At 38.9% G+C, this 21,688-nt stretch overlaps 3 protein-coding genes across 3 annotated transcripts; 1 reads left to right on the plus strand and 2 right to left on the minus strand.

The window, feature by feature from the left end:
- Positions 1-951, plus strand: LOC114706712 (olfactory receptor 51I2-like). The gene has a single exon (XM_028889201.1). The coding sequence runs from the start codon at positions 1-3 to the stop codon at positions 949-951; it is 951 nt and encodes a 316-aa protein (XP_028745034.1).
- A 2,783-nt stretch (positions 952-3,734) lies between these two features.
- LOC114706711 (olfactory receptor 51Q1) lies at positions 3,735-4,700 on the minus strand. The gene has a single exon (XM_028889200.1). It carries the CDS (start codon positions 4,698-4,700, stop codon positions 3,735-3,737), a length of 966 nt encoding a protein of 321 aa, XP_028745033.1.
- Positions 4,701-14,664: 9,964 nt separating this feature from the next.
- On the minus strand, positions 14,665-15,618 carry LOC114706574 (olfactory receptor 51J1). Its single transcript, XM_028889027.1, has one exon. It carries the CDS (start codon positions 15,616-15,618, stop codon positions 14,665-14,667), a length of 954 nt encoding a protein of 317 aa, XP_028744860.1.
- Between the last annotated feature and the right edge of the window lie 6,070 nt (positions 15,619-21,688).

Genomic DNA, 21,688 nt, shown 5'->3' on the forward strand with positions numbered 1-21,688 from the left:
ATGGGAGCAGAGAACAATGAAAGTCTTGACCTGCTATCAGTCTTCCTGACTGGCATTCCAGGACTGGAGGCCCAACATGGCTGGCTCTCCATTCCCTTTTTCATCATGTACATGGTTGCCATTGTGGGCAACAGCCTAATCATGGCAGCAGTTCAGGCAGACTCAGCTCTCCATGAGCCAATGTACCTGTTCCTCTCCATGCTGGCCATCTCTGAGGTGGGAGTCTCGGTGTCCACACTGCCCACCGTTATGGGCATTCTTTGGCTTGATGCCTACAGAATTAACTTTGATGGCTGTTTGGCCCAAATGTTCTTCATTCACACTTTCTCTGGCATGGAGTCAGGAGTCCTGTTGGCCATGAGTTATGACCGCTTTGTAGCCATCTACAACCCTCTCCGCTATACAGCCATCCTAACTCTGCCTCGGATCATATTCATGGGTATGGGTATTACACTGAAGAGCGTTGCACTCATGGGCCCACTTCCAATTCTTTTAAAACGACTGCCATATTGTCACATAAATATCCTCTCCCATTCGTATTGCCTCCACTCAGACCTGATCCAGCTGCCTTGTGCAGATACTAGGCTGAACAGCATCCTTGGCTTGGCCATTGTCCTGGCCACTTTTGGGCTGGACTCACTGCTCATTGTGATTTCTTATGGGCTCATTCTTTACACAGTGATGGGTATTGCTTCTGGGGAGGGTCGGAAGAAGGCACTCAATACATGTGTGTCACATATCTGTGCAGTGCTTATATATTATGTGCCTATGATTGGTGTGTCTGTGATGCATCGTGTTGCCAAGCATGTGTCTCCAGTGGTCCATACACTCATGTCGAGCATCTATCTTTTTGTGCCACCAGTGCTCAATCCCATCATATACAGTGTCAAGACCCGTCCAATTCAACAGGGAATTGCCTCCTTATTTTCCTGCAAGAAGGGATTGATCTGAATCACAGACTCGGGTGGCAGGAATTATTATTGAATCCATAAACTCTGGTTGTAAGTCTCCCACAGGTAAAGTTTTTGGTTAGGCATTTTGACAATGAAAATGAGGAATGAATTCATAGCATAACTACAAATTTGATTGCAAATCACAAGTGACATACTCAAATGCATCCCATCTTACATTTTATTGACATACATGTGTCTTGAATACACACGTCCATACTTTTCTTCTCTAATCACATATAATAATTGAAGGCAGAGATAATAAATTTACTTTTTATTCCATCCTAACTCTTAGCAAATAGCAAGTTAATAATAGTTTTGAGATTTAATGATATATGAATTAAAATAAATAAAAAATTCACTTTTATGGGATTCCAAGGGATGAAGTGTCCCCCTTAATTAAGAAAGGAGATTTTTTTTTTTTTTTGGAGACAAGGTTTCTCTGTGTAGCTTTGCGTCTTTCTTGGAACTCACTTGGTAGCCCAGGCTGGCCTTGAACTCACAGAGATCCTCCTGACTCTGCCTCCCGAGTGCTGGGATTAAAGGCGTGTGCCACCACCACCTGGCCAAGAAAGGCAATTTTGGAAATGTGCCTTTGAATGAGTATACTTTCTTGTTTGTCCCGGATAGTCATGGTTTAAACATTTTCTTTATTATGATAGAACCCCCTTTGACTCTGAAATTGTCCATCTTTAAATAATAAATTATAACTTACCTATGAAGCTACCTTGCTATATAAGGAAGGGATTCTTCCTTCAGCACAGCATACAATGTTTTCCACAACCTGAATTCATGTGTATTTAATGACTCTGGGATGTACATTGACTGAATGATCTCAATAGAGTCATAAAGTAAAATATGAGCAGACTCAGCTGCCCAGGCATGATTCTTGAGTGTTCTGTCTTCCCCTTTCCTTCCTTCCTTCCTTCCTTCCTTCCTTCCTTCCTTCCTTCCTTCCTTCCTTCCTTCCTTCCTTCCTTCCTTCCTTCCATTCCCTCAACCTTCATTTGTTCAACATGCTTTGAGGTATATTCTGTTCTCTTCCCTGACGACTTCTCTATAAGCGCAGGTCTAATCATTTCTTTCTCCTTCCGCCTGTGGTCTCATAGAAATCCTCATCCAATAGGGATGACCACACTCTCACCTCTGCAACCTCAGTTCCTTGTGTAGAGCTGGTTCACACGTCTAGCACCAGGCCCTCAGCCTCTCTCAACTCAAGGCCCCCAATTACAATATTTTCCATTTTGTAGACCATTCCTCCCTGTTCACTTAGTTCACCAGTCACCTGTACACAGTAATTTTTTGAACCACTTGTTTTGTTTGGAACAGCAATTATAAAAATTTTGTTTATATATTCTCTAAGAAAAGAAAAAAATCTGTCTAGCTTAAGTGTTTTCAGGTTGATAGCTAATATTTTGTAATAAATATATGTAGTTGATGAGAGTTCATTTTCAGAGATATTATAGTAGGTTTAAATTAGTTGATCATGCACTTAAATATTCCATGAATCTAAATATATAATGTTTTAATAATTGACTTTAGTAATTTGAGAATATATTCTTTAACAGATACTTACATCAACACATTTGTTGCCTCAAATTCACTTGACTGTGAAGTACATTTTTGCGCTTGAAATTATTTAATGTTTATTCTATTATAAATATATGTGACAAAACACACATACATACATATTTAAATATGTGTTTCCGAAATTGCTATCCTATATTGTTGTTAAAAGTCCATGAATTTGAAAGAGAGAAAGTCTGGTATATAGGAAGGTTGGGAGGGAGAAAAGGGAAGGGAGGCATGATGTAATTATAATCTCAAAAAATAAAAGCACTTAAAAAAACTAAAAAACTAAAAAAGTACATTTAACATATAATTTATGTAAACAATAGATTAAAAATTTTACATTACATAAAAAATCTAGATAAGAACTGATCTCTTAATGATATGAATAATTATTTTGATTGCAAATAAATATTTTTTAATAAATGAGACATAGGTTGGCATGCATTTTACTTTCTGTTTTTCCTGTAGATGTTAACACTGGAAACCTTGATAACAGACATAAGGAGAGGACATCAAAGTTGCTTGATAACAGACAGTAGAAGTTGATATCAGAGTTGTTCTTTTATGTCCAGAGCCATTGCTTGGTGGATGCTTCTGGAACCAAATCACACAATTTAAGTGATCCTTGCATGAAATAGTTAAACTGTTTCTTACATTCCTGTTTCCCCAAACTCTCAGTTTCTTAAACTTGTTCTGCTTCAGCTCTTGATATATAGCATTTATTTGTCTTTCATGTAGCACCAAGATCTGTGATTTATTCTTTCTTTAACTGGTCTCCTAGTCCATGGAGTTTCTTCCATTATTATGATAAAATTATATAAGAACTCATGTTTAATTAAATTCTAGTATTTAGTAATGAAAGAGGCATGTGAAGGCTATAGCTTCAATAAGCATGTTTATACATTATAAGAATTTTGAGTTTGTAAAAAAAATCATATACTTTACCATATGCTCAAAACACTGTGCAGAAGAAAGAAAAAATTCTATATTTTAAAAATGGATTTCTTCATCTCAAAGGCAAGTGGTTAGAGAAAAGGAAACCTGAGCTTTAATTTCCAGTCAAACAACAATGTCTCTTGTATTAGCTGGGAGTATTCTACAAAGCATCTGTTCTTCTCTGCATCTTTGCTATGTACAATTTATGGTGTAATATTTATGTTTGATCCCATGTTACATATGTCAGATTACTCCTTTCAATGTAAACGTCAATCTTCAGTGCACTTTTCTCTGTAAGAGGAGGCGAGTGATTCCCTGGCGGATCTGCTTGGTCTTGGCACTGTAAATGATGGGGTTCATCACAGGAGGTGCCAACAAGTAGATATTGGCCATGAGAACATGGACCAATGGAGAGGCATGCTTGGCAAAGCGGTGAGTCATAGAAACACCAACCATGGGGACATAGAGAACCAGAACAGCTAGCATGTGGGACAGACAGTTGTTGAGAGCCCGGAGTCGCTCAGTCCAAGTGGCTGTGTTCAAGATACTTTTCAGGATGAGTGCATAGGAGAGTACAATGAGCAGAGGGTCTAACACAATAATGAGCAGGACCAGAGCAAATCCGTACCAGCTGTTGACCCTGATGTCAGCACAGACCAGGTGAATCATGTCCTGGTGGAGGCAGTAGGAGTGAGAGAGAAGGTGGGAATGGCAGAAGGGCAGGCGCTTGAGCAGGAAAAGGGAAGGAAGAACAGCTACAACACAGCGGCAAATGATGGTCAACCCAATTCTAACAATGACCTCATTGGTGAGGATGGAGGCATAATGGAGTGGGCGGCAGATGGCCACATAGCGGTCAAAGGACATTGCCAATAGAACAGATGATTCCATGAAGGAAAACCCATGGAGGAAGAAGAACTGGGCAAAGCAGGCTTCAAAGCTGATTTCCCGAATGTTGAACCAGAGGAGCTGCATGACAGTGGGCAGTGTGGTGAGAGTGAGACCCAGGTCAGTGAGGGCCAGCATGGAGAGGAAGAGGTACATGGGCTGGCGGAGAGATGGCTCTGTGCGGATGATAGTGAGGATGGTGATGTTGCCCATAATGGAGATGGTATAGAGGCAGAAGAAGGGGATGGAGATCCAGAGATGGAGAGCCTCAAATCCAGGGATGCCCGTGAGGATGAAGTAGAATGGATCGTGAGTGGTATTAGTTACTTCTGACATGCTTGGTGGATGAAACATACAGAATCTGCATTCCACATTAAGAACAGTATCAGTATGATACTATAAGAGATTTATTGTTCGTACAATCAGTGCAATCAAGGATATAGGCTACAGATCGCCCCTGATAAATGTACTACTGAGTCATTCAACAACCAGAAGCGGAACACTGAGGATTTGCCTATTAATTTCTATTCAAGATAAACTTATTTCTTTCAACTTGTATTCCTTATGATGTGTACTAAAATTTAGCTATATATTTCCTTTGGTAACATGTACTCTGATGACTGTTCTATCTGTGCATATGTACATATATATATGTATATATTTACTGACTGAAACTAATCTTATTAGAATTTTAAAACAAACAAACAATTGAAACAAAAGTTTTGTCTCTGTTGTACATGACAGACATCAGAAAGATTACTTTTTAGTACTTTGTACTATTTACTCAAATGAAATAGTGTTTAAAATGGCAAGTATTGAGGTGACTTCCAAGTATCTTGCTTCAGCCACTGTGTGAATTATAATGACAATTATTCTATTAAGGAGCATAGGAGTATGACAGTACTCCTGGGGCAACACCATATGTTTGCTTTGTGCACAAAGAGTTTAATATTCATAGGGATAGTCCATGAGAAGTGACAAGTAGACGAATAGTAAGTAGGTCCAATAAGACAGGAAGAAGTCATAGAAACTTATCATTTTGCAAGTAGCTGAGAATCTAGGAGTTAATATGATAACGCAGACCAGAACTTTGGGTAAGGAAGAAAGGAGGGAGGGTAGGAAGGAAGAAAAGTAGATACATTAAGATCAATTTATAAGGAAATGTAAAATTTAGCAATTAGCCAAAAACAGAAAAAGAAACAATGGGAATTGCATGCAAAGAACTTTTCAGAGATTTTTCTATAAAAGAAATATTTACAAAAGCATTTTAATGTTAGTAGAGTAATGGGAAATGAAACCAAGATGAAGTAGTCTGAAGAGGGAATTAAAGAGAAACTTTGAAGAGCTTCGGTAATGTATTCGCAAAGGGTTCTATACTGCCCTCTAGAGGATGAATGCAGAGCCTCTTTCTTAATGAATGGCTCTTAATTTTTGCAATGTTCTGAGAGTGAAAACGATGGATATATCTACCCGGAAACGCCCCACTATTTAATTATTTCCTATAATTATGAAGTGTTAAAATCTAATGCCCCATAAGAGGTCTATAAATGCCAAATTTACAGCTCAGGGAACACTTACTTAATTTGAACAGCAGCAGCAGCAACAACATAAATTAGGAAACAGAAAATAAAAACAGAAATGGATGCCTTTCAGTTAGGAAAATAAAAAAGGATTAAATGTGGGTTTTTTTTATAAGAAAGTAAATTATAGAGAAGTTATAGACACCAGTGAGAACGACCAACAGAATAGTGAAGAGTAAGAATGTCCAGAAACCATAACCAAAGACAAGTGACCATGACCAAGGCTGTGAAGCCGCCATAGTACTGAGCACTAATAATCTTCATTAACAGATTGGTTGTTAATATTAGAAAAGCTAGAAATATTCTGAACAAGATCATGCTGACTAGAGAGGTGGCTGGTCATTTGTAAAACTGTAAAGGGAAGAAATCGGAGTTATGTCGGTGCCTCCACGCCCCGCCCCCAGCTCTGTGCAATGACAAGATTGTTCACACGACCAGGAAATAACCACAGCACAGTGGCTCCTTGTGGCTGTCCAATCTGACTCCAGCAGAACAGTTCACCACTCACTATATTCTGTGCTGACTCTGATACTCCTGAATAGAGTTTGGGACTCTGTATCTCTTTCCTTTTTCTAGATGGCAGACACATTTTGTTTTTAAATGTATATGATCCTTCTCTATTGTTATATTTCCACTTGCTTTGGTTGATCAGTGCAATATCCATAGGAGAGTATATTTTATTTTGAAAAACGTATGCTTATGAGCTGACAGAACTAGATGAAAAATACTAAGAGTAGTGAGCTACATGGGGAAGACCATTGATGCCAAGAGATCAGGCCTCTTGTGAGATTCTCAAACACTTCACAAACAAACAAGAGGTAACATTATGAGATGAAGGATATGCTCGCTTCTCAGTGAACAATCTATTTCTTTATAGCTGATCTACAATGATTTCTTTTTAAAACCTTCCATGTGGCCTTACAAGTAAAAATTTTGATGGTGGTATAGTTGAGTACAACTCAGTCTCTGTGGAAAGTCAGTCATCACTGGGGATGGCAGAGAGCAGGAAAGAAACATGACATTTACAAAAATTGACTGCCCTAGAATGTTTTAATTTTAACTCACTTGACTAATATGTGATTTCAGCTCACCATTCTCAATAAGGAAGAACATTTACTGAAGAAAAGAGAGTTTTTTTTTCATTGAAAAACCAGGTAGTCTTTCTATTTGGTTTAGCTCAGCTAAGATGAAGTTTATTGAGTGCTCTTGCCATGGAGCTGACTCAGCCCAGTGATGAAGGCTCACATACACACTGCTGTGAATTTGAGTTGTTTCTTCTCCTTTTTTTTTTTTTTCTTCGAGACAGGGTTTCTCTGTGTAGCTTTGCGCCTTTCCTGGGACTCACTTGGTAGTCCAGGCTGGCCTCGAACTCACAGAGATCCGCCTGGCTCTGCCTCCCGAGTGCTGGGATTAAAGGTGTGTGCCGCCACAGCCCGGCTTGTTTCTTCTCCTTTTTAAAGTCAGTTAAAAATAATGGGTTTTATTATGACACATCCATATATACGTGTACACTCTACATTGCTCATGTTCATGTCCTTGTGTAACTCTTCCTCCTACCAACCCTTTCCTGGTCCCTTTCTACCCCATATGTAGTCCATATATGTTTGAAATGAGAGAGAACACGATTGACTTTCTTCCCACCACCATTATTTATCTTGCTTGTCCATTTGATCCCTTCCTTCACCTCATATTCCCTCTCAACTTTCATGTCATGTGCGCGCGCGCACACACACACACACACACACACACACACACGCACACACACACACACACCTTGGTTCTGAATATAATAGAAAATGTGTACCTGCAGATGTGCACCTGGCTGTAGGTATGATGGGAACAGAGGCAGAAAGGGGGTAAAAACCAGTGCTCTGGAGGGAGAATGGAGCTTTTACAAGGCCTTAAGCCAGGGAGAGACACCATTAGATTTTCTGTTAGCAAAGGGGCTGTGGACAGGGTCCTGAAAAAAGTATGGAATTAGTGGACAACCCACTTTCTGAAGGTGAGAATGTATTTGTGTGTCTACAAATATATGAGCGTGTGTGAATACAGATATGTGAGTGAGTACATGTATTTGAGCATGAGTATCCATGCACGTGTAACACCCAAGGGTAGACCTAAAGCCAGGGCATATGTATTAAGGAAAAACAGAAAGAGATGGAAGCAAAGAAGGAAGTGAGAGGAGGAGGAAAGAGGAGACCTGGGCTTAGTATTGGTAAAATGTGGCCATGCTTTTCCTCTGCTGCACATATTGATTTACAGTTTATTGAGTAATTCTGCAGATGGGTCAATTCCTTAGCCAACCCTGCTGTGGGAGCCACAATGCCTGAATTCATGTGGGATAGTCTATTTAACTCTTCATGATATTTCTAGTACTGCTTCTTCTAGAACTCATCCTTGTGTGCTGAGGTCTGGATTGAATAACTGGAAAACACGCCTGAAACTATTTCTTTACCATTAGATTACTCTTAAACTCGCTTAGGGGCACTGTAATGTCTAATCTCCTGATGGCGCATGCTAGTTTCTGTTCATTCCTTTCATCTCTTTCCTTGTTTCCCCAGAACCACCTCTTCCAGAGATGTTTGACAAGGATGACAAAACAAGGAGCAGCGGGGATACCATCCAGTGAAAGCCACTTTCTAGGGCAAGATTCTGATGATACAGAATAGCACACACAGGTTCCATGACTAAGGGTACCTGCGCCATTCATAGCATCAGTGGGAATGTGTGATAAATCTCTGCATAAAGTACTTCATGTTTCCTACCTGGCACATTCCCTTCAGCCCCACCTCCCTGTGGCACATCTCTGAAATAGGTCTACTTACTTCCCCCTTGTTTCTATGGGGTAACTTCCACCTCAATCACCCCCTACTCTTTTTATTGCTATCCATTTCGGGAGTAGTCTAGTCTCACTGAGTACTCACTGTGTTCTTTCAGTGATCTTCAATTTCTGTTCTCTGGCCCATGTCTGCAAGTGGTTTTTATGTGACTGAAGAGCTCAGGCTGGAATGTAGAAGATCAGTGGGGAGCTCTCGCCAGGACTTTACATGAACATGCAGATTGTGCTCTGAGACCTCAGGCCTCAAGGGAGAGAACCGAAAGCCTCTCTGGTACAGAAGTGTCTGCACTATATTGTGAAGCCTGTGCATCCAGACCCAACAGTACATGATTTGGCTCTGGATGGAAAGCATACTCTCTGGAATATTAGTGCTGAGGTGTTATTATATAAGGATGGGCTACCATAGGGGTCAAGGGTGGAAGTTAAATTTTAAGTCTTTATGCCTACCAGGGAAGGATTGTGTTCATTCCTTAAGGGGAAATTCTACTGTCTTGAACTTCAGATTTGTGTTCAGTTTATTAAAAAAGCTCTTAATCATCATCTAAGTTTAAATTTGAAGTCCTAAAATTGTTTATGTGAATTCCTATTCTGCATGCTTGTAGCACCAAGTTTAGGGCAGAAATAAAATGGTTTGATATTGTTATAAAGATATGAAGACAAAAAGTAAAATCATCTTCGGTGAATGCAGATCCCTAGCTTGAAAAAGGAAAACTGAATAATAGCAACAAACACAATTGTCATCAGTAACATTTCTTGAACATTCTGTGTTCATCAGCAGTTGAGGAAGCTGGCACTTGGAAATGTGCTGATCCTCTGAGGTTAAGTGAGAATGGCCTAGGTCATATTCTGACAGAAGCTTGTCTCAGTAATCGTTGGCTTCCTCGTCATTCTGGTTTTGAGGACTATCTCAAATGTTACCCTTTAACCAAACTCAAAGCCGATGTGGTCTGAAGATGGTGAGAAGTGTTCAGCTGTCCTGGGGGATTTCACAAGTCTTTAGGCAAATGGGCTGTCTCTTTACAATGGCCTGCAGGGAACAGCTGTGACATGAGCATACATTACTTCCTCCCCAGGAAGTCAGGCTCTCTCCTCAGGAATGAAGGTGCTGCTTATATAAAATAAAAATTATGTTCACATAGTTCATATACAGTAAGAACAATAACTAGTGAAATAAAATTGAGAGACAGTTTGTATTTGTCATATTAGCAAAATGCAAGAATACTGAAAGACTCTGGTTGGCAGATGAATGGGTGTGACTTCTTTGGAGGATAATGACATTGCTTTACCTACACAAATTATAAGGTTACAGAAATATTTACACAGCAATTCCATCTCCAGATATTATATTGACGAATGCATTTAGCCACATAAAAACTGACACATATGTATGAGAACTTTTGACTACAATACTATTTATAAGACTACATAGAAACAGATACCCTGGAAACCTATAAATAAATTCTGATAAGCACAATACACCAGAATTCAATGGATGAAACATATGGATATAAAAATAAATGCCAAACCTTTTCACATACAGGCTACGAGAGAGCTAAAAGACATACTCATACATATGTAGCAGGAATCTTAAAAGTTCTTATTAATAAAATCAAACCTGAGGCGAGTTATTGGGGTCCATTCTGGTAGATCAGAGAGACAGAACAAGCCACAGCTATCTCACCTCGCCAGATCATCAGCTGGTCTTGTCTCCTCAGACTGGAGGCCTCTGAGTCCTCATCCAGAATGAATCTCAGCTGAACTGTGTTGCTCCAAAGCCTGAAAGCTTAACCAGCACATGCTTAACCAGGCCAAAATGCTGCTAGTTTCTGGTCCTCACGCCTTATATATCTTTCTGCTTTCTACCACCACTCCCTGGGATTAAAGGCTGGCTTTCTGGGATTAAAGGTGTGTGTCACCATGCTTGGCTATTTCCAATGTGGCCTTGAACTCACAGAGATCCAGAGGGATTTCTATCTCTGGAATGCTAGTATTAAAGGTGTGAGTGCCACCATTTTCTAGCCTTTGTATCTAGTGGCTGTCTGTTCTCTGACCCCAGATAAATTTATTAGAGTACACAATATTTTGGGGAACACAATACCACCACATACATATATTAAACACTGAGTTGAGGACAGCACATGATTTTCAATGGAAAACAGCATTGGAAGCAAATGAGTGTCCCTTTATAGTAATCTACAGAAAATAGCTGTTGAATATGATATACTGGATTTTTCCTCAAGAAAGCCTGGCTCTCTCCTCAGAGTGAAGGGGCTATGATGAGTGTCACCCAGAGACATCTGACTTAGGAGTTTTTGTGCAACTGTATTTGTTAATTATTTTTAGATGATTCTATGTAGTACAGACTGGCCTCAAATTTGGTCCATAGCTGAGGATGACCTTGAACTTCTACTTCTTCTGCCTCTGCTTCCCAAATGCTACAATTATAAGTTTGCACAACCATACCTCATTTTATAAGGTAAGGAAGATTATGAACCCAGGACTTCAAGAACATTAAACAAATACTCTACCAACTGAGCTGTATCCCAAGACATTGTGAAACTTCATTTAGACTGTATGTCTCCACAGCCAGTGGTAATCAGCTGTAGTTTAGATGTTCATTATAAAAAATTCTTTTGTTTTTTATAATTGTAGACACAATATGCACACAGCTTATATATATATATATAATTTGTATATACATACATATATAAAAAGGAAATATAATTATTTGAAGTACTTTTTGATATTTGAAGAGATAAAACATAATTACTGAAGTGTAGACAAAAAGTAAATATGTTTGATATGCATCTATTTCAGGAGACTCAATGTTTCAATAGCCTTACATATTGGGGTATCCACAGGAAGGAGGCTGAATAGTCACCATGTAAACTCTGGAAATGGAAGTGAGCTGCTAACACTTTCATTTTCTACTACATTGTTTGACAACCTGATCTCACCATCTCCTTTGTATTCCTCTAAATGTGGAATGCTTTTCTCTCGATTCCCTAAAGATATCCTCTCTTATTTTCTTGGCCCTGAAAATAACCTCTCTTTTATTTCTCTGGCTGTCTATGGGAAGGTCCTTCCTGTGGGTTTGTCAGCTTGATTTCTCCTTACAGCTCTAAATCATTGTTCTGTACAGAGTTCCACTGCCACACAATGGGTAAATCTAGCACAATGGGAGACTTTTAGGCAGTTATAAATTCTCAGTTCAAAGTGTATACACGTATGGCAAATGGGAACTTGGAAGTCAGGTCATAGGCATAACTTCTACAGGCAGTCTTTGTCAGTCATCACAGTCCTTAAAATGCAATATGAAAGCAAGATTTTAAATGTTTCAAATTTATATTTGTCTTAGTAAGGGTTTCTATTGCCATGAAGAGACAATATGACCATGGCAACTCTTATAAAAAAACATTTAATTGAGGTGGCAGCTTACAGTTTCAGAGGTTTAGTACATTATCATCATGGTGGGGCTCATGGTGGCATGCAGACCAACATGGTGCTGGAGAAGTAGCTGAGAGTCCTACATTTTACAGGCAACAGGAAGTGGTCTGAGTGCCACACTGAGGGAAGCTTGAGCAAAAGAGACCTCAAAACGCACCCCCACAGTGACATACTTCCTCTATTAAGGCCACACATACTTCAGCAAGACCATACCTCCTAATAGTACCATTCCCTTTGGGGCCATTTTCTTTTAAACTGCCACAATATTCAAAGGCTTTTTTAAAAATTTGTGTTTATTCATATATTAGATATTATAAATTCTGCTTAAAACTGATTCTAAACTTCATTACAGGTAGTACAAAGTGTTTCAGAGACAGAACATATGTGGAGAAAATACTTTCTCAGTGAAGTGAGCACTCCATGAGAGAAGGGACCTGGTCTTGTTATCACTGCTCAGTCTTGATGGTCTAGAATTGTGCTCAGTACATTCTATTTGGCTGAATTATAAGAACAAAGTGTTTGAGTTCTTGCTCCATTGACATATGCTAAGTTTTAATAGTTCTTATTCCTAAATCTGGCCCAGGTAGAGGGCAACAGTAGCTCTCGGTTCTGTGTGCATGAATAAGATACTTACTGTGAAGAAGCAGTAGATTTTTAGTTGAAGAATAAACATTATGTTAATGCTACCTGAGGCTCTGTGAGGAATCACTAAAAGAACACTGTACATATTGGTACCTCAATAATCTTGACTTATAAACTCTTCAATTGTTTAAAGTGTCTGAAGAGTCATGTTCAACAACACAAAAAGTAAATAAGGAAGAAGTTTGCTTCTCTGCATCTATGTAGAACAACTTCAAAATATTCTATAATGCACAAGGTTTGTAATTTTAGATAACCTGGTGTGGGGCCTCGGTGAAGCTGGATAAATGACACATCAGTGCCTGTGTGGAGGACTCTCTTTGAACTCCTTGGAACTCAAGTATCCGTTTACCTACTGTGGAATTCAAAGACTCAGGAGGATACAATACTGATTATTTTCCCTCTTCCTAGTGTAGGGAGTTTTCTCAGGTATCTTTCAAATTGCAGTTTCACTTTTCTGATGAAGAATGAGGTTTTTTTTTTTTTCATTTTGAAACACATAGTTTATATTTAAACCTTAATGATAATTTTGATTTTGCTTATCTCTCTTTTCATTTTTTACTTTCATCAGTTCATTTTTTTCACTTTCTCTCTGTTTCACTCCAGAAATTCATTTTCATTTTTGAGCTCTTGTATGTAGATTCACAATTACTGATTTTTATTACAATTGCTCAGAAGGATATCCTGATGTTTACATGATTGTATTTTATTTTTTTTTTTCATCTTTTTTTTTACAGGTTCTTATGTAAGGCTGCTTGAAGTCAGTTTTCTATTCCTTAAATGCTGATAACTCAGGCACGAATGCTACCACACACTGCTTTGTATTCTGTAGTCTCTGCCTGGACACTCTGCAGGCATTCCAGCATTGTGAAAGAATGAAAACATTCACACTCATCTGTAGATATAGCATCTCACTGGAACTTCACAATGGGAGCGAGCCATTTCTTAATTTTCGACATAAGAAACTGTGGCCCCAGGAGGTTGGAGAATGTGGCTAGGGATGCGGTCTTTCATCGGCTGCTCTTCCTGCTGCCCTGCTTGCCTAGTATGCCAGACACCCTGGATTCTGTTCCCAGCAGTGTGTAAACCAGGTACGGGTGGATCACAAGAGGCCCTGACCTTTGTTCAGAACAAAGGATGGCTTTAAGAAACAACCGGGCAGTGTTTTGTCTTCTCAGGGGGGAAAAGTGAACCTTTGCCTTCTATGTGAACTCCACTTCACTTGTCCAGTCCTGAGTCACAGTTTCACTTGGCAGCCCCCGGCATGGCCCTTGCCAGGTTCCACAAGGCAGATGTACTGAGGCAGGCTCGCAGCTGAATTGAATGCTCATACTTGCTGAGCCATGACATCAATCTGTTATTTTTTTTTTTCATTTTTGTATTTTCATGCTTTTTTTTTAAAGAACATCTTTCTTGTATTTCTGCCCCAGTTTTGCATGCATGCTACACAACATGATGTATAATACCATTGATTTTGTGAGCTGATCCATCACAAATAATCCATATTTACTTGTCATTCCTTTCTAGTTCATTGCTAGACTCTAATTCCATTCTACTAGACACTGGGTTTTTAAAGAAAGATTTATTTTGTTTAAATTGTGTGTGCGTGCATGCACACGTGCATGTGTGCACACATGCGTACACATGAGTATTGAAGTACAAGTGCCCATGGAGGCCAGAGGATTCTGATCGATCCCTTTTACCTGAAGTTGAAGGCAGTTCTGAATTGCCCAATGTGGGTGCTGGAAATAGAAACTGGGATGACCTGTGAGTATAGAAACCAACTAAATATCCCCCCTTTTAACATCTTCCACTAAACTCTGAGCCTCTTCTCTGACAGCATTCTGATGATGCCACGGCGGATCTCCTTAGTCTTAATGCTGTAGACAATGGGATTGATGACAGGGGGGAAGAAAAGGTAAGCATTGGCCATCATGGTTTGCAGCAGAGGTGACACATGATGTGCAAAGCGATGTACCATAGACAAACCAATCATAGGTACATAATAAGCAAGCACAGCACAGACATGGGAGCCACATGTGTTGAGTGCTTTCTTCCGCCCTTCTCCTGTGGCAATGCCCAGTACAGTATGGAGTATAAGCCCATAGGACACCACAATGAGCAATGAATCCAGCCCAAAAGTGGCAGTAACAATGAAAAGTCCATAGATATTGTTGATAGAAATGTCCCCACAAGGTAAATGGATAAGGTTGGGGTGGAGGCAATAGGAATGAGAGAGGGCATTGTGACCACAGAAGGGCAGTCTCTGTAACAGTATAGGCAATGGGACCATTAGTATAACACTCTTCAGTCCAATGACAGCTCCTGTGCCAAAGATGCGAGACAGTGTCAAGATAGTTGTATAACGCAGTGGGCTGTAGATGGCCACAAAGCGGTCTACAGACATGGCTAACAACACAGCTGACTCCATAATGGAGAAAGAATGGATGAAAAACATTTGGAGAAGACATGCTTCAAAGGTAATCTCAGAAATATCAAAAAGGAAGATACCTAGTACTGTTGGTAGAGTAGAGGCAGAGACACCAACCTCAGCCAATGCCAGCATGGCAAGAAAGAGATACATGGGCTGATGCAGAGAAGTGTCTGTTCTGATGACATGAAGAATGGTGCCATTCCCAAGGAAGATGATGATGTACATCAGGCAGAAGGGGACAGATATCCAGATGTGCTTTGTCTCCAGCCCTGGGATGCCAACCAAAATGAATGTTGTAGGTAAGAACCCTACAGAGCTATTGGAAGTCTTCATGTTGAAATCTCATCCTGTGGGGGCAATGCCACCTCAAAGTCAGAAACAAACTAGTGAGATTACATTATGTTGAAAAAAAAATTGGGCATCAAGGAAAGAGAAGAAGAAAACAAACTTTGATTCATGTGACCAAAGATCTCGTTTCTGAAAATTGACAGATGATCCCCATTAAAATATTTTCATTGTGAAGGAGTTTCTGTTTCTGTCATAAAGAAGTCATAGATGAAAGAAAAGTATACATCCAAACTGCATTACACCATAGACCAGCTAAGAGGGAAATGACTGTCTTGTTTTGGTGTAGACACTCTTGGCTGTAGAAAGCTACTAGGGAGATAAACCCATACACAATCCTAGAATAAGGTATTGACTAATGTTTGTAATAGATGAATAGAAGTTATTGATAAATATGTAAGTACAATATAACAACTTCAAAATCCCTAATGAATAGGTAATGAATAATGGAGAACCAAAGCAAGGCTGAGGTCATCACAATGAATGCAGCCTGGAGCAAATTACTAGAAGGACTGTGTGCAAATGACCAGATGATTGAGAAGGTGTCAGGAACCAGGTTGGCTGATTTGGAAAGACTTCAAAGTTCCTGAAAATACTGTGATGATCACTCCCAGAATCTTCTGATTGATAATCTTAAAAAACTGTTAATCTTATTCACTAGGATTTCTTTGTCTTAGACATATCAGTGACTTCACAACAGCAGCAATACCAAGAAACTGAGAAAACTTTCAATAAATGCTTTCCTCGGCAGGGAAATGTTGTCAGGAGATAAAAAATCACCTTCCTAGAATGAGTAAAGTATTGTCTTGGCCAGTACAGTAATACAAGAGCATCCTGGACAGGGAAGATAGGAAGGACTTCTCATGGTAGATTTTCAACACATTTGTCAATGGGAACCTGTGCACATGCACACCCACTCACCCATACACCCTGCTTATCTATTCACACATATACAAAGCCTAATGTACAAATTCTCTGGTACAACTTCTTTTACAGTCACTACAACAGAGATAACGAATTATTCCACATTGGGCATTATTAAGTTCTTTCTGCCTTGCTGACCTATATCCAGTTAGCATTTCTCTCCACCAATCACCATATATTATGGAGGAATCATAGAGTCCTGTGTTTACTCAGGAAATCTCTGCAATTTTTAACCATAAAACACAGAGGGCACATGCACTTCTGCTCCTGTTCAGACATGGTTGTTAAGGATCCAAAATCTTCTTCTTAGTTATATTACATCCTGGGATGGAAAAGTTCAGGGTACCATGAAAAAATGCTAGAAAGGGAATTTGCTTTGCTTTTGAAATCCAGAGGAAATTTTACTTAGAAAGTAACATTTCAGCTCAGACATGAGGATCAACAGAGAGTTTTCGGATTAAGTGGAGAAGTTAGGTATATCCTGCATGGGTATCCAACCTGCTGACTGTGGGATGCATGCAACTGATGGTAGCTATGCATGTGAACCAGCCAGAATCATAAACCCACTTAAAACACTATGAAATTTTCCTTGTAAGTTAATTTTGCAGTTCTTGATTGTGAACTTTGTAAATGCTGCTGCTGTATGCAATGTCAAAAGGTTGAACATACCGACCAAAAAAAAAAAAAAAAAAAAAATCACTGCCACAGTCAGTGTGTGACATAGTATTATCTCAAACATTGAATTAAGATATCAGGAAAATGAAAATTGTAGATACCCTGGGATATTAAAAATCATTGTTTATATAACCTTTTGCAAAAATATCAAAGATAGCAATGAAAAAAAGCACCCCTCTCATTTTCCTCCTGCACATAGGATCCCTGTTACTTATCACTCTCAGACGAAGTTTAACTCAGTAGATACCAGACTTGGGAAAGGTCTGTATGGTGGGCTGTGCTGCAAGTTAAGGTGGACAGTCAGGAGCAAATCACTGACCTCAGAACAAGTGATCACACACAATAGAATGTGTTAAAACACAAGTTTCAACATTTAGTTTCTTTTTTAAAGTATATTAAAAGAAACAATCAAAAACTTTATTTGATTAGGACTAACATTTTACTCTATGAAGTGTATTTAAAATTTATTTTTTTTTAAAAGTTTTACTTATTATGTATACAGTGTTCTGCCTGTGTGCCAGAAGAGGGCGCCAGATTTCATTACAGATGGCTATGAGTCATCATGTGGTGGCTGGGAATTGAACTCAGGACCTCTGGAAGAGCAGCCAGTGCTCTTAACTACTGAGCCATCTCTCCAGCCCTTTTTGAAATTCATTTTAAGTGGATCAAGTATTAATCTCTTGGACTGAACAGCTCCTTCTCTTGACTTGCTTTACTGAATCCTTGACCCCACTGAACCCGTATCTTGCTCACCATACCTCAAGTTAACTTGATTGTGAAGAGACCAATCCTAGGAACAAGAGACCCTCTTACCTTGTTTTTTCAGCCCTTTGTTCTGTGTTGGTTTTGTTTTTTATTGCTCTTGCATTTTTGTCTCTCTCTCATTTCTGCTCTCCCATCTCCAGATGTTCTTGAAAGCAATCTTGTTGTTCTCCTGAGTTTAGGATGTGTTGCAAAAGTTGGAAGGTGAGGAAAGGGATCAGTTATCTGTGAAGATGGAAAATAAACAACATAGAAGAGAATAATAATATAGAAACTATCAGCTGAAAGAAGAGAATGTCATACACTGAATTCCACAATCCTGGAACTGCACAGAGTGGGAGGTAATTCCTATGCTAAGTGCATCTTCACCTGCTTGTGTGTATATTTGTTTCTCTACTGTCAAAGACAGCAGTGTTGCTATCTGCCTCATACAGGGTCTGAGTATTTATCACGAGCTTTTAGCAGTAAGTCAATATTAGTATTTGTTGCCCACGATCTCCTTTTAAAAGCATTCTCTGGGAGATCAAGTTAGTTTATACCCAGTTTTCTAACAAAGCCACTATTTCTTATCACTGCCTCACTGATACCCTCACAGCATCTGTGAGAGAAACAAGAAAAAAAAAAAAGGAATTCTCATTAATAGATCAGCTTCTGAAAAGATGCATGGGTTGCATGGGGAACCCCAAGTGAAACATAAGAAGGACTATTTCTAGATCCTTCTGATATTGTTTTGTTAACTTGCTGTTAGCTAGCTGTTTTCAGCCTTAGGAAATGCTTCCTCTTATTCTACCTCACATGTTCAGGAAGCTAGAGGGACATGCCTGAAGAAACCTACACAGCTTTGACCTGGGATGGAGGTGGGACTCTTTCTGAAGCTGCTTTAAGATGCAGGGCTAGGAGACCATAGGTTTGAGAACTCATCACTCAACAGCAGGCTGGACCAAGGGAGCTCACTTTGGCAAGTCTTTTGCCTACATCATTCTTTTCTTCATAAATCTGTGGCTAGAATGATTCCTTCCATCTTTTTAAAGCCAATTGAAATCTCTGAGAGTGGAGTAATTAGAGACACAGTCAGGTTCCCTTAAGAGCAATTAACTAAGTAATCAACTGCTTTCTCAGTGTCAGATGCCCCTAAGGAAACTAAACGTGTATGAAAGTGAATGTGGATATATTTATTTTCTGTGATAATTAAATAAGTAATGTATAGAAATTACTTGGAACATTTTATATCCTTACAATGTAAAATGAAAGCAAACACTTGGATAATATTATGTTATCTTAAAATAGTCATATAGAAATTAAAATTAGAAAAAAATTACAAAAGGCTAAGGAAAGCATGGGGGTGATGAGGTGGTTAGAAGAGCTTAGCCAAATATACAATTTTATAGTTAAATAGGAAGAACAAATTCTGGTGTTCTATTATTGTATAGTAGGGCAGCAATGGTTAACACTAATACATTGTCTCTTCTAAAATAGACAATAAAGAGTGTTTTGAATACTATCACCACACAGAAATGCTAAAGAGCTAAAGGATGAATATGAAATATTATCTTGACTTTATCATTACCCAATGTATAACTGTGTTGAAAGATCATCTAATTGTATTTTATTATTGCACCAGTTAAGGATTAAATACTATATAAATATTTTAAGACAAAATAAAAAACATATTTTGTCATATAATCCCATTGTAAGATTCACTAAGATTGTCTGTGAAGTGTTTTCTTTATGCCAGTAGTTTTATAAGAGAGGAGAGGCTGTGTATAGTTGTATAGTTAGCAAAAATATGCTTTAAATGTTAAGATACACATAAATATGACAAGACCTAGATATTATAAATCAAGAGTGGCCCACAAGACTTAGAAAAAAGTGGAGGAATTCAGGGAAGAAAGTCCTTAATAAGTACAAGAACACAATGAATATGAAGAGGTGTTTTGACAACTTACACAGCCAGGACACAAAATCTACCATCCTTCAAAGAAAAGATATTTAAGAACTACAGTGAAACTGAGTTTAGTGTATAGGTAGAATGATTAAAAAATACTCAACAGGTGCTATTGGAGAAGAAAATATAGTGCATTCTACAAAGATCAAATGAACGTGATCATCATTTGAGTCTTTAAGGAAATGTTCATTCATTAATGTAAGGAAATGCTGAGAAGTTTTCTTAAAAGACAGGTATCAGACCATCCAAGTGACACACTGAAGTGGTAGGTAGACAACACTTCTACAGTCACTCTGTAGAAGAAAATCAAAGTCTAACAAAGTACTCTTCCAACTCTTAAACATATAAGTACATGGCTAGCTGAGAGGCTAGTTATTGGGGTTAGTCCATTTTCAGGACAGATATATGATTGTATATTGAGACAAATGAAAGGCATGTAGATATCTAGAGAGGACTATAGGTTGTGAAAGAAAATACAGACTGTTTTTATTCTTATTCCTCTCAGGAGCTCCCTCTTCTGAGCAGGAGAGAACATAAGTGAATGATGGAATATTAGAATGGATTTCAATGTGTCTGAGGAAAAGACAAAAGGATGTTTGCAGTCTTAAGGTTCCCTCACCTCAGGAGGTGTTAATAGGTGAGACAGAGGTGGAACACAGAGGATGATGACTGGGACGACTGGACAGCTTAGCAAGGGAGAGAAGTCATGGACATGGGTGAGCTTTTCCCATGGATAATGAAGCCATGGACCACTGAAAAAGGAATTAAAAACTTTATTAGATTAAAAAAAGAATCCATGTTCAAACCTTCAGCTTAAATTATTTTACCCTAAATTTTATGGCAAATTATTGAGTTATTTAGTGGTAAAGAATTTAAAAGTCATCAACCTATGAATTTGAATGTATTTTCCTGGCTATTACCTCCTGAATATCAATCTTAGCTCATATAGTATGAGATTGGGGAAGATGCTTTGAGATCTTTGTAATTTTGACAGATGCTCCATACATTATCTTCTCACTTAAAAAAAAATAGCTCTACAAATATACCATTCTATTGTATATCTCCTCAGATATTACCACAGATTTCCCATCTATGCTTAAGATTAAAGCACACATGTGTTCTTTCAAAAGACTCCCAAATGTTCCTGGGAATGTTCACTTACGATCAAGTTTACAAATCACCCCAGCCTCTAGTCTTTAGCCCAGGAGCATAACCAGCGCCCCCATACACAAACCCATGCAGCCCCAGTTGCAGGCCAGTAGACAGGACTCCTACAGGTAGGCCTGGCCACTATCACACCCCACCAGATCCTGTAACTTACAAGCCCAACTCCACCCCCCAAACCCACCCATCCTCTGAGACTGCAGCTGCTTCCTGAGACACAGACACTGCCAGGTCTAATTGGCCCAAGAGTTCTGATTGGCCCAAGAGTGGCTCCCTGAGATACAGACACCATTTGCACCAATTAGAGGAAGAGGTGGGTAGATGCCAGTGCAAGAATACATTCAACAACATAAAGAGCAATATGGCACCACCAGAACCTAGTGGTTATACATCAGCAAGACCTGAACATCCCAATGTAGAAGAAGCAGAAGAAAATGACCTTAATGACTTTAAGAAGATGATAGAGGCTTCTAAAGAGGAAATGAAAAATTCCCTTAAAGAAATTGAGGAAAAGACAAACAAAAAATTGGAAGAAATCAGTAAATCCCTTAACAAAAGCCAAGAAACCAAGAAAAAGCAATTAAAGAG

The sequence above is a fragment of the Peromyscus leucopus genome, chromosome 1, assembly GCF_004664715.2.
Source record: "Peromyscus leucopus breed LL Stock chromosome 1, UCI_PerLeu_2.1, whole genome shotgun sequence".
In the NCBI taxonomy this organism is placed as follows: Eukaryota; Metazoa; Chordata; class Mammalia; order Rodentia; family Cricetidae; genus Peromyscus; species Peromyscus leucopus.